This window comes from Phalacrocorax aristotelis, chromosome 2 (genome assembly GCF_949628215.1).
Source record: "Phalacrocorax aristotelis chromosome 2, bGulAri2.1, whole genome shotgun sequence".
In the NCBI taxonomy this organism is placed as follows: domain Eukaryota; kingdom Metazoa; phylum Chordata; class Aves; order Suliformes; family Phalacrocoracidae; genus Phalacrocorax; species Phalacrocorax aristotelis.
In genome coordinates, this window is record NC_134277.1 from 50,700,447 (window position 1) to 50,714,764 (window position 14,318).

Below are 14,318 nucleotides of genomic sequence, written 5' to 3' on the forward strand. Positions count from 1 at the left end.
CCAATCTGATTTTGCCATTTGGTGAAGCAAGTAGTATAGCCTACAGTAGGTATGAGATGACAAATAATCAGTTCCAGGATCTCTTTATCACCCAGAATTATTTCTTTGCAGTTAAAGAACTGCCTTCCCTTCTCCAGCACTAATTGTTGGAGATTGCTATAATCTTTTTTAAAGAACAAAGGATGTGGTAAAATATTGTAATATTTTCATTCCACCGGTAAAACACTGGGCACCAGACAAACTGTTTTGTGATTCGATTTAATGGGTTACACTGGGGATACATTTAGTGCCTATGAACCCTAATTTTTCTTCTTCATGAAGCAGTCATTCAACCATTGCAAGTCTCTCGGGTATTATCCATTTTCTGGTAAGCTTGTGATTCTGTCTTTAAGGCTTCCTTAGCTGATCTCTTTTCATGTTCAGTCATTTCCTCAGCTCTCGATCTTATAGCTACAATTCCCTGCCATTGTGCCTTCTCAGGTGGGGATTTCATGATTTACTAACATGTCCATTAGCCAATGATTTATTTTTTTAAGCCTACATGAGGTAAGTCTGATGTCCTTTACCATTCCGTTTAACTTGAGGAGGCAACTGATACTTTTGCGGACTCCTATAATAGCACTGTGATCCCTTTTTCATTTTGTTCAAGTGTCGGCAGATTTTTTCTGTCTTTCTTAATTTCCACTATATATGGTCCCAAGCCAGTTCAATCTTAATAAGTACAAGTAGTTCTCAAACCCTTGTTCTTTTCTAATGAGAAATAGCTCCTCTTCCAGTTCTTTAGTATTTATTGTGGCTTTTTTCAGCATTCTCAGGTTCTTTTGACTGATTTTTCTTTTGCTGCTGCTATTGTTAAATGCCAACAGTTACATGTGACTGCAATGAATTAGTGTCTTTTCTTCCACTTCACTGATTCTGACAGCTCTTCTTGGGAGGCTGCAAGAATATGGTTCTTGCCTCCCTTCTGCCACCCCAAATTCTTGCAGTTGTGAGTTGTCTGCCCCAGACATCAGCAGCTTCTGCCTAACCTGATGGGATAGTTAGGTTTTGTCACCATTTCTTTTTTTTTTTTTTTTTTTTGGCAAGGCTTACAATGTGATGCTGATGCTCAGGGAAGCGTCATTTTGTTGAAGCCACCATATTTGTGTGACTGACTTGAAAACAGTGTCAGTACCATGTGTCTGCTGAGCCTGGGCTTACCCTGGAGATAAAATTCATATCAACCCTGGTGGTAGTAGTGCTTGTTGTGGAGCTGTACAATTACACTTTTTAACAATTGCTCACATTTCTAGTAACAAAGCTGTCTATTTAGGTAGCTGCTCTTGGCCTCCAATCCTCCTTTGTTGCCCACAAGCCAGTCTGTGATAATTCTGAGCATGTCATTCAGTCACCACTTAGAGGTCAATGGGGAGTGAAGTCCATCTTCTGGCAGACAGCTAGCACAAGCTAGTCCTGTGCTTGATCTCTAGTTGGATGGGGTCCTGTGTGATGGGGAACTATTTGAAAGCTGAAGATTAAACAGGATCACGAATACTGGCACACTGAAGTGGGTATTTGGGTATCTGAAAAACAAGACTGCTGGCTGCCTGAACAATATTTCTTATGTAGGAACCAAAACTTCAGCAAGGGAAGACATTCCCAGGTCGGAAATCAGTATACCAGACAGACTGTGCTGAGTATGTAATCTTTTCCAAACTAATACCTGCTCTCACTGATAATAATTCTTCATGTATTACTAGCTTTTTGCTAATTTGCCCTCATAAATAGCAATATTCATTAAAAAAGGAAGAAGGTTGGTAGTGATTTTTCCACTTGCACTTTAATTCTTTTCCCACAAAACAGCATTGCAGGCTCCATACTTGTGTTTCGGCAATTCCAATAGCCAACAAACTCAGCTATGAAGAACAAATACTTTTGGGACTATCACTTCTAGCAACGTCAGCGGGAATTCAGATGTCCTCCTGGGCCTTTTCATTCACCATAGTGATTCTGCAAGCAGACCTTTGTTAGTTGTGTTGATAACGCACAAGCCAAAAGTGAATTCAGATCGCTCCATTTTCCAGTTTTATTGCTTTGGAGTGCTAAAATATAAACCCAGAAGTTATTTGGATGGTGTTCTCCATTCACCTGCAAAGCCCGTCTGACCAAGGACGTCCCATTTCTTCATACTTGCCAGAAGAAGTTCCAGGTAGAATTAAAGGTGCAGGTCCTCAAGACAAGCTATTCCCCTAGGACAAGCTCCTATAGCGTGTCCTGCTTTACAAAGCTTTTTTCTCAATAGATTGTTGCCATTAATACCCACTGTGTATCTCCACATCCTTTACAGTGAATTATTTATTGTTCTATATTGATAATGAAGGCAGACTTAGAAAAATCTTTCAGTTTCTAGGGAGTCTTCATGAAAAATGGGTTAAATAGCATGCAGATTTTACAGCTCTGAAAACGGAGTTGTGATTAGACAAAGATTTGTTGGATTATAAAAGTACAAGTGTTTATTATGGCTGGTACTGAGAATAAACAGTTGCCTGCATATGCCGGCTACTATGGAAATATGTTTTTAAGTTCTAATGTGAGCTGTAAACCAAAGCTACTTCAGTTAAAAAAAATTCAATACTTAAACTGTGGGGAGAAGTAGTCAGTGCCAGAGAAAACATTCCCATTTAATAATGTTTGAACATAGAGCTGTGATGCAGTTTGTAGCAAGGCAGTGAGAAAAACCCACAACTAATCCTTCATTGCAGCTGTCTGAACTTTTGGTTGTCTGCCATACTTTAAACAGCGACTTCTTTTTTCTGGTGACTCAAGACTTGAATGACCTAGTGTGGAGAGTTTAAGCTATATACAAAAAAGAAGTTAAGTAAGAAATAGCCAAAGTAAGTTGGGTTGCACACCCCAGCAAATCAGGGTTTTGTATCTTAAGTCCTCTTCAGTGCCTAGGAAAAAATATTAAAATAAATAGATACATATTTATTTATTTATTTTTGGCAAGGAAATATTCAGTGGTTTAGACACCCATCTCTTGTCCCTCCCCTGTTCTCTCTCCTTAGAGTACCAATGATATATGGAAACTAAATTCTGTAGAGCGTTCTGAAATTTTTAAGTTGATAAATGCTAACCTTTTCTGTAGAAAAACTAAGATTTCTTTCATTATTTTTAACTTTCTCTTCCCTTTGATGTACCTCATGGGTAGGCCTTTTACGTGACATGAAGTAACAAGTGTGGGTTTTTCCTGATTAATTCTTTTGCAAAGTAATGGAACTTGCTTACTTTGAAGTTGAAGAATGGGTGTCAGAGGTCTAACTTTATGTGACTACTAACATTAAAGAAAGAAATTGGGGCTTTATGCCTTTGCCTCATTCTCACTATCACTTATCTGAAAAGGGATTAAACATTTATGTATTATCCTGAACTGGTGGTAACCCTGTAGCTTGAGAGGTCTTACAACTCTAATAATCTCTTGTTATGACTAATTTTTAAAATGGTCATTCATAGCTACATATTCTGATCTTTCACAGCTATGTATTATGCTGTATCTTTGCATTACAAATTATTGGATAATAAAAACCCCATCAATTCTTTTCACTGAAGGAAAAAAAATCAATCTATGCTGGCTTCAATGCCTGTGGCAACAAATCCCCAACATAATAGCTTTTGAGGTACAATATGCAATATGGCAGTACAACAAAATAAGCCATGTAATGTCCTCTAGCTGGCAAATGAAAGGATTAGCACAGACACTGAGGGGATTTCAGACTGACAACTTCCTGAATACCTAAAATCCATGATCCCAGTGTTTCTGTACAAAGGGGAGCAAACACCTTTTTGTTGCAATGGCTTGAACCCCCAAACACTGCCAGTAGCTTCCATGTTACACCCCACAGTGTCACTTCTCAGCCTGCCTGACAGCAAACTTATACAGGGCTCTGCCCAGACACAGCAGTATGTGATCTATATGAAATGGGGGCCCAGTTAACAGGTAGTTGTTAATAAAGGAAAGGAGGGGAAAGGGAGACCATATCTGAGTCTTAACACCAGTGAGCTGATTCTGACCAGCCTTTGTAATATGTGGCTTCTCTAGAAGAGGATAATACATGACTTTTATCACAGAGCAACAGATCAATCTCTTAATGACTGGATGTCACCATCACAAAATTAATCCCCATATATTTCCCTCTTTTATTTTTTCCTTTCCCATTTTCAACCCATAGCTGGCACTTTCAGCTCTTAATTCCTGAAATAAGTAACTCATCCCGTACTGTATTTTGACCCTATCATCTTTGGATTTTGTATTTACTATATTTATTGTTCACCATCCCTACTGTCTTTGATTAGCCAAGTTTCGCACACAAAAGGACGTCCAAGTCAAATGTATCATTCATGGCCTGTTTATCCCCATCTGTTTATTATTTTTCCCAAACTCTCTGAATCATTCTGGTAAAGTGAAAACTGTGACTACAAATAGATGCTGCTGTGAAGGGGATAGATGGTCTTCTGAAGCAGAACCAGGCTGGAAGCCTAAGCTAAACACTTTTCAGCTAATTTTTTTTAATATCAAAGTGTCTTCTACAAGAATTATCCAAGAGACAGACCTATCTTTTCTCCATAAACATGTGGGCAAACTGGGTGATTTGCACAAGAACACACACAAAGTGCTTCCTTTCCCTTTTTTTGTAACTTGATTTTTATTTAAATACCTCCAAAGCATTATGTTAATGTACATTTTCTTCTGGTTCATGAAAACAAGTATCTCTAAGTCTCAAGTAAGATCCCTGTACAATTTGTAATTATATTTGGAGGCTCATGTTCACATGTTCAGTTCCTGAGCCAAATAGTACTGACTTTTCATTTTGAATGATGCTACACAGAACTGTAACACATACTTATACCTTTCAGTTAAACAATATTTTTAATGGATGTTCCTGTGTTTATTTTTCAGCATATTTCCATGAGATTACAGATGGTATGTTTTAGTGGAGTTAACAGTCTCCATAAAGTTGCTTAGTGCGAAATCCATTGGGTTTTTTTTTTAAACGTTACTGCATTAAAAAAAATAGTTTACAACAGAAATTCTAGGTTATTTCATAGTCTAGTATGCATTAAAAGCATAAAGTCATGCATATGTCAGAGAACAAAATATTTACAAATCTGTACAGTTTCTGTCCTTTATTTACCATGGCTCTTGCCAGGCAATTAGATTCAACTCTTACCACTCTGAGGTCCAATTCTCCAAGATAATGTATAGCCATTGTCTGAAAATGCTTTGTTTTCCTTACCAGCGCTGAGATTGATGGCTGTTTGTATGACGGGCCCAATTCTGCATGCCATTTCATAAAGTCTACCTTCCATGGAGTTGGAGATGGTTACCACTGTGACTCAAGGTAGAACATGAAACCGGGTGAAGTCCACCCAGTCACCTTTTCTTACTCCAATATTTTGATGTGTTGAATTACTGGCATATTTTGTCTAATGCTGTACAATAGAGTGGCAGATGAATTTATTTCTGACCTGCAGATTATTCACAGTTGCCAGACTTTCTCCTGTTCATTCAGAAAGGTAAGGAAGAGTATTTCATACTAAACTCAACAGAACTATGTTAAGAGATTCTAAAAAACATCCTCCCCTCTCTCCCTGTTTATTTTCAGAACTGTTGGAAATGGAACATGTTGTTGGACAAGCCTCTGTGTTTTTACACCAACACCCAGTCTCAAAGCCAAGTGTTTGCATTTGATCAACTGGATGCAATTTCTCTCCAGGTTTGCTTTGTCTTTAAAACCACAATAAGCAGCATTCAAAGTGGATACCCATCTCCCATAGCCAATATGCACCCAGACACCCCTCCGGCTGATGACAGAGCAGAATGGTGAAAATCAATCCTTCCACAGAGTTCATATGGCAGAAGTATTATACATGGCTTCGGTTGCCAGAGGTACTACTGGCTGTGAATTAAAATTCAGGATCTTGGACAGTCGGTATTGTGTTCAGAAAAGCAGCCGACTTTATGTAGGTTTCCCCTGGAAAGTGCTTCATCACTGTTTGGCTCTGTAATAAGAGGCTATTCATCATAACACCTGGAATCAAAGGTGCTCTGACTCCTCTCCTGCTGATACTCAAGGAAGAATGGCACTTACAGTATTCTCTGAATTCCAGGGAGACATCATGATTTCTATAAAAAGATTAGTACAAGAATGGCACTTCTTCACTAAGGCTAAAAGAACACCTTCCAGAAAACATAGCGTAATAATCCAACATTTGTGGCTTGTTAAATTCACAACATTGAAGAAAAGTACCATAGTTATCGTTGCAATACTATCCAGTAAAGTATGGTAGCAAATAGTTTTTCTTTTTAAGACACGTCAGGTAATAATTTGTTACGGTGGTTTATCCTGACCAGCTTGGGCAGGTTCTAAAAAAGGAACAAACACCAAATGTGTGGTTGCTCCAAAAAACATCCTTCTCCCCTCCTTCCCTCCTTCTTTCCCTCTTCCACTGAGAATAGACCAAGAAGGCCTGACCAGCCCTGCCATTACATTATAACCAGGTAACACAGAAATTAATCAATTAATTTATTATTAATAGGAGCAAAATGTAAAAGCGGAACAAACTGTAGATGTACTACCAAGCACACTGTGTCCTGCTGATGTCTCTGAAAGACCCTTGTGATAAAAACGTACAGATTCTTTAGCTCTGAAAGGTTGAATATGCTAAACTGCGATTTCAAAAGGATGAAATCTTTTCTGTCTTCTATGTTCTTTTAGCATTCTTTTTTTTCTGCTTTCTGCACTGCTGGATTTTAGCATCCATGAGTCATGTGATCCTTCTAGCATCAATATGTTTTTCTTCTCATTTCTAGCACTCTGCCAAAAGACCCCTGGTTAGACTTTCTGCATTTCAATGTGCTGGTGGTGGTAGTGGTGGTAGCAATGATGTCTGGGTTGACACCTTCCATTTAATTTATAGACAGAATTTTTCTGCTGCCGTTTTTTGAAAAACCACACAGCCAGTACAGCTGCAACCAGTAATAAGCAGAGAAGAATCACAATTACTGCTATGATAGCACCTTTACTGGACTTGGAACAATCCTCTCCCTCACACGGCTCGGAAGTGGGGACGGGCTTTTCTCCAAGGCCCTGGGTGAGATTTTCTTGCTCAGCAGATTCCTGGGATGACGTGTCAGTAATGATACCTGGAGCTGGTGCAGTGGTTGCTACTTGTGCTGGGTAGGCAGTTGTTTCTTTTGGTTCTGCATACAGAGTGAGATCAGAGGGGCTGACCACCACAGAGGTTTCTGACATGGACATCGTTAAGCTGGTTATGTCAAACAGCATCGTTGTACTGGGCTCCTGAGTCACAGTTTCCCGAGATGTAGTTGGGTGGTCCCATGCAGTATCATCATAACCTCTGCTCACGCTTGAGTTCTCCAGACCACTCACTGATGTAAGTGGTACTGCTGTCTCTTTGGCCCCTTCATCTATCCTTGTTGTTGCTGCTACAATCTGTGTTAAGCCTTCCTCTGGAGCTGGGCTACCATTGCCTGATTTTCTTACTTCAACATGATTTGGTTGATCAGTTGTGAGGATGACATCATCTTCTGTTCCCATTGAACCATCAACTTTATCCCCCTCCTCTTCATTATCCTCTACCACTTCTTGTGTTACTGGATAGCCATCTAACCACGACTCATCAGTAATGGCAACTGCATCTATCTCTGCCTTTGTATCATTAGTTGTGAGAATGGGTCCAAGGGGGAAATCCTCACTGTCATAAAACATTTTGGCACCAGGTTCATCGTAGGCTGTCTTCATTCCAATGTGGTTATCACCTTCAGAAAACTGTGCTTTAGTGGAATCATCTGTCTCTTTCTCTGATTCAGGCTCGCTGAAAGCCTCTGATGGAAACCAAAACAAGTTTTTTTGGCTTAGGAGGGACACAGGGGACTCAGTTGGTGCCCTGCTTCCTTTTTCAGAAGTGACTGTGTCCTGAGTAATGCCTTTGGTACTTCCAGTCCTTCCTTCCTCTGAACTTTTACTGGAGGAAAGCTGTTCTTGCTCCTGCTCGATTTCCTCTCTGCCATTAACATGTTCATTCTCAACAATAGGTATTGATCTGTCATCAGGAAAGTTATCTTCATAGTCAATGTGTGCCTCGGTTTCATCTAGAAAAATTTTTTAAAAAACACAAAAGCCAACATTAAATTTCTCCAGAAAAGCACTAGGCTTATTTGTTACAAGAAGCCAATAAAGGTGCAACGAGGAGTGACTTTTAGACAGTTTTTTTAATTCAGTGTAACTGTTTATTTGAAAAGGGATAGTCCATCACAAGCTGATAGTCAATATCAAGTTTTTTTTAAAAAATCAGGATAGGTGTCAATGCTAACCGCTAATATATTTCCAGATTTAAAATGTATACTGTCTGCAGTTAGAGGACTTCCTTCAATTGCTTATTGTTTTCTCAAACCTTCACTCTCCCTAACATGATTCTTTTCTCCAAACTTGAGGAAAAATTTTCCTCATATTCAAGCAAGAAATGAGTGTGGAGAGGAATGTATAGCAAAAAATAATCAATTACTAACTGGACTTAAAAAAAAAGCAAACTAGAGGTTTTACAGCAACTTCATCCCTTTTGAGCCAGCTGATGTTAAAGGATTATATTCAGTACCTTATGTTTCATTTTTTATCATTATACTACTTTTCTTCAATGACCTTGGTGTTGCAGTGGTATGACACCTGGGGCCAGGTATGCTGAATGGTATTTCTCATTCCATGAGAGGTCTTCAGACCTGCCAGAGGAAGACTCCCCCGCCTCAAAGCTGACACTGAGTTCTGCTCATCTTCATCTGAAGAAAGCAAGATGCACCCATGACTACAAAGACAGAAAACTCTCCAACACTTCAAGGAGACTCCAGACACCTAGGTATCATGATAATACCATCTATAATCAACTTTTGGGCTTCTGATTTTAAGAAACGAAATGCTACCAAATAGAAAAGAGAAAAAAATCAAAAACAAACCAGCACAAAAATAACTGAGTGTAACAGTGGGATGGATTCATCACAAAGTTTGAGTTTGATTTAGAAATACTCCCCATGCCTACCTAAACAGACCTACCACTCATAGTGAAATAGACTTCACCCAAAGCATGAAACTAAATGTTTGAATTTGAATTAAATAATGCATTGTAATTTATATTTCTTCCACTCCTCTAAAACCTAAAAGCTCAATGAAAAGTTTTCCAAACTAGACAGGGTGCTTGATTTTCAGCTCACACAAGTTTTACTCCATAGAAAGTCAATGTAATTCCTGAGATTTATGCTGGCATTAAAAGTCCTAGAAAATAGTGCCTTGGGATATGGAAAATAAAACAAATTGAATCATGGTGAGAATTTTTCTTTTTAAGGGGATGTTTAGTCTTTCATGAAGACAGTGAAGCAAGAGACCTGGCATGACACAGGAAACAAGAAATTAATAGGAAAAGCTGTATTACAAATCAATGCATTCATAAAGCCTTATCTTTTTTTGCCTTTTTGCACTAAACCAACTTTGAATCACATTTTCATCTGGGGCCCACCTCAATTTCCGAATGAGTCACATTCTCCTTGGAGACTGCTTCCCAGACTTCTGGCAGAGCCATATTTGGTCTACTCTTAAGAAAGATTAGAAATATTGTCAAACCAGTCTGACCAAAAACACTTAGTGGTGATACAGCTCACACCAGCTTGGTTTTTGCCAGAACAGCTTAAGCCAGGTGCCAGAACAGAATGAGTATTAGCAAAAGGTATTTTTGTTGGAATAGCGTCCAGGTCTACCGTAAACCAAAGCAGTTATGCTGAGGAAACCAAAATGTGCAACATAGCCTGCGGAGAGTTAATACCTCTGTGAAAGCTATCATGCTGGAGAACTGGATGTTCTCAGCAAGTCCTCCCATCCCACAGCAAGGGCGTAGGGGGAAACCTGCACACGATACAACAGTGCCAACAATGGCTCTCTCTCCCTCCCGGTCCCAGTGTCCTCATCTGCTTGTGTAATCCTCTAGATCCTCCCCATCCTCTCCAAAGCAGGAAAAATCTTCCATCTGGCACAAAGATGACTTAACAGACAGGGGAATCCAGCTCTCAGAGAGGAAATCTTCCTGGTATGACTCTCACTTTTCTAATTCATCCTAAAATATTTTCCAACGGTATTTCAGACCTTTGTTAATGACTGGAGGGCACCGCTGAGTACCAAAGCCTTTTAGCAACACATTTATGAAGCTCTGTGTGGCACTGGCCCATCGCTCTGTAGCAGTTATAATAGCCATCCAATGCTAGTCCCACACTGTCCCTTGTCTTGCTCTCACTTAACAATTCTTCTACCTGCCTCCGTCTTTGCATGGCAATGGTGCTGCAAGCCATTTTGTCCTCTTATCATCCAGACTCCTGCTAAAAGTTGATATCTGGCATGCCTGCTTCACTACAGTCCAGTGTCTCTCAGGACAGCCTATAGGTATATTGGTATATTGGATGTGTATGAACTGGAACATCGTAATGTAAGAACTCACCATTTACCAACAGTGATGGTCATTGTTTCCTTTTATCAATCATCACACCAGTATGTCTTCTGTACCTCTAACTATTTTCGTCCCTCATTTACTTTTCAGACTACAGTAATCCAGCTGAGGATGAACCGTTGATTTTTACGTTATGGTGTTCTAGTGCATGCACACACAGCCATGAACAAAAATCACAGTCATATGCTTGTGTTGTTCCCTCCAGAGCTATTCTTTGGTTAGCAATAAGAATGGGCAGCTAGTATTCATCTTATTGACCAGTATGGATCATTGGTGAATTCTTAACAACTGTAGTAATAAGCTTTTTATAGAATGTGAAGCTCTTCCCCTTTAGTGCCTCTCCTGCCATGCATTTTCAGCCCTTTAGAAGAAAGTCCTGTGGAGGCACATCAGGAGAGAGCACATGCTCCTAGGAAAGTATGAGTCCTCAGTCTATCAGAGCATATTAAGGGTTTGTTGAACAATCAATCAAGCCTCCACCAAACCTGCTGTCTTTGGGCCTGATCCTGCATGTGTAGAAATGAATTAATGCTTTCTTAATGCTCATCTGAGGAAAGAAAAAGCCCATTGTAGTCTAAAGAGAGCCTGAGATTGGAGCTCATTATGCACTGCTTGTCACCACATAAGGGAGTCTTGTTCCTTCTGACAATCAGATTGTGGCCCAAGTTGTAAAGCTGCTATAATGTATTTTCATATGCAATCTCCCATATTTGTACAGTTTATAGCAAAGACTATCAACATAACTAATGTTAGCTTATGGGATGCCAGAATGAAAGCAACCATTGAGCTCTCTAACCATCAAAGGAAATACAGACCCCTTACTCTGAAGCTTTGATTTATATGATCCTGAATCAACTTAAACAGTAATAATACTCTATTCTTTCTTCTGGGCCTCTGACCTTCAAATGGGGCTTGGATTTGATATTTAGTGAGTCTGTGTTACCATGACAATCTTTTAAGCCAGCCCTGAGCTTGATTTTCCAGGAACAGGTTGCACAACTTTTGCACTTCTTGCTTACCTCCTCAGCACTTTCCTGAGCTTTCCAGCTCTCTGAATTTTAGTCTCAGTACTGAAGAGCAACAACCAAAGTCGATTCAGCTCCACTTCTTACCTAAATAATTGTAACCTTTATTTATACACATTTTTAAAACAGTTAGCAACTGATTTAACAGTGGTTGCATCTTCCTTCCTATCCAGGCAGGTCTGGTTTTAAGTAAAGCCAGCACTGAAATTAATTAGTCCAAGACCAAAACCTTTCTATATTTGGTCATTGTTACATCTTCCCCCTACCCTCCTCTGGCAGACTGAAGGATCAGTGAGTTTTGACTCACTGTCTGAGGGATTACTGAGGCTGAAATGAACATTTTACAGCAACAGATGTCAAAATGGCATACTACCAAAGATGTGAAGCTCAATTAAAAGGTAAAATCCTTTTATTTAGCCTTGCCCTTTCTGGGAAGCATCTAGTCCTAAAGACCTTTCATCTCCTTCAACTTTTCATCCTAATGTGAAAGCAGTGACCAAACACAGAGACAGGCAAAACCAGATAGCCTGGTTTTCCACACTCTAGGATCAGTTTAATTTTTCTTCTAGATAGCATATTGGCATCCGAGCACTATTTTGAGTGTTGCTATTTTGGACAACCATGAAGTGCACTGCATATTTTGTGAATGTATTTTTGGAGTACAGAAAATTGCAACTTGAGTCTATGTAGACCATCACCATAAACATTTCTGCTGTATAAAAACATCTTTATTCTAAGAATCTCAAAGTAGTTACAGCAAACATTAACAAGGCAGCATCTGTCTTTAATGGTGGGAAGGAAAATAGCATGTAGACTGATTTGCCTAAGATCAGTCAGGTTTGTAAGCTACAGCATCACGAAGAATTATCCATTTGACTTGTATCAGGCACACAAACACACTGCTCCCAAATAAACCAGAGTACGCTAGACAGAATTTGTGTTGCCTTTTTGTCTTTTCCAACAGCTACAAGAGGGAGGATGATTTTTATTCTGGCAGAAAGCCTGCTAATATAAATGAATAACCCATCATAATTTTTTTAACTGATTCAATTTGGCAGAATCAGTTCATGCCAGATCGATACTTTACATTAATCTAATACAACCACTCAGTGACTGACCTGAAAAGAGAACCAAAGTTTGTCATAACTATTGTTTTGACAGGCCATGGACATATTTTGTGGCATACTTTGTTTGTCTCTCACAACTCTCCCTTAGCACTGTCGGGGCAGGGAGGGGGGGGAAGCATTTCCAAATAAGATCAAAAGCCAGAGACATTTTGTTTTACTCTCCCCATTTTTTAAAAAAAAAAGATTAATAAAATTTTGTTGGCTAGTCATGCTCACAGACCACATGAATGTAAATCAATACTATTCCTGAAAACCCAGAAAACGGTTTTTGAAGTAATTAGAATAGTTGAATTGGGCAAAAAGACTGGGAGCTTTCAGAGGTGGTCAAAGTCAGCCAAACTGTCCTTACACTGAAATTGGAAGTATGGTCCTCAGCGTGGAAAAGTTAGACCAGCTCTGAATGCACTAGACAAGTATGCAAGTGTTGACACCAGAGAAGCTCCTTAGATGTGCTGATGTGACCCCTCTTGCCACAAGCATATAGTTGAAAAAACCCAAAGCAGTCAAGGGAAAAGGATAAATATATTACACTATTCTTAGCCAATTTTAGGGCAGAGATCTGACATGATTTCCCAGCCATCTAATCTGCCTTCTCTTTGAGGAAGCAGACTCTTGAGGACGCAGCCTAATGCAAAGCAGCCCTGATCCCCCACTGAAATATTAGCATTAATGCTCCTGCTACTATTGAACCTACAGTTCATTTGGGGAAAAAAAAAGAATGTGATTTAGCAACTGTCGCTTTCACTTTAGGCTCTGTGCCTGCAGGACAGCCTCAGCATGGTACATTAGCGTCTGCTTTCAGACCTTACTACAATGCAAATCTTCAGGATATATTTTGTGAAACAAATATGTTCTCTCAACAGAAATAGAAAAAATAATAAACTGCAAAATTGTGTATTTCCCTGTTCTCTGCTTAAGGTTGCTTTGTTGGGTTAAATATCCCTGTGTTTTCAGCTAGAACACCGTGTCTTTTCATGATGAGAAATAGCAGGAAAACAGAGCCACTTTTTTTCTTAAAAAGCATCTTGATTAAAAATTAGAGTCCATTACCTGCGTGTGCAGTGTACATTACAGTCATTTGCAATATACTGCTTTCTTAATTTACAACATACTTTATTGTGTCTAGAATCTACTTAATATAACCCCAAAATTACTTTGTTCAGTTATGCCCATAGCCAAGTTTTGCCAACATATTTTGGATTATGCGTGTATTGGTGCATAACATATTTTTTCATTTTATTTACAGATTTGCCAACTGTACAGTTGTACACTTACATCCTGGGTGCTAGAATGACCGTATCTGTTCTAACTGGAACAAAACAGAAAGGAAAGATGATCATAAAGCTACTTCACTGAACATCTAAGAGCTACATTTAGGTGCTGCTATGATGATAGTTTCTTGACTCTGAATCACCTCTGGGTGAGCAACTGGGAATGTAAAGCAGGCCCAATGCTTTTAAGTAAACACAAGAAAAACCCAATTATTGCTGTTTAGTCTGACATTCTCCCTGGAAAGCTGGGCGTTATGATGTGCCATTACCAAGTAGGGCAGTAATACACAGCTGTAACATCCACAAATCTCAGAAAGCTTTATGAAACTGGATAAACATTATTATTGTTTCAG

The 14,318-nt window shown here is 39.2% G+C and overlaps 1 protein-coding gene across 1 annotated transcript in view; it reads right to left on the reverse strand.

Annotated features, from left to right (window-relative positions):
* Positions 1-4,674: 4,674 nt before the first annotated feature.
* The window catches only part of SUSD5 (sushi domain containing 5), a 43,772-nt gene continuing 34,128 nt past the window's right edge, over positions 4,675-14,318 (reverse strand). Inside the window, exon 5 of the mRNA XM_075083503.1 lies at positions 4,675-8,152. Within this exon, the coding sequence (XP_074939604.1) occupies positions 6,873-8,152 (1,280 nt within the window). The 3' untranslated portion in view covers positions 4,675-6,872. The remainder of the gene's footprint in view (positions 8,153-14,318) is intronic.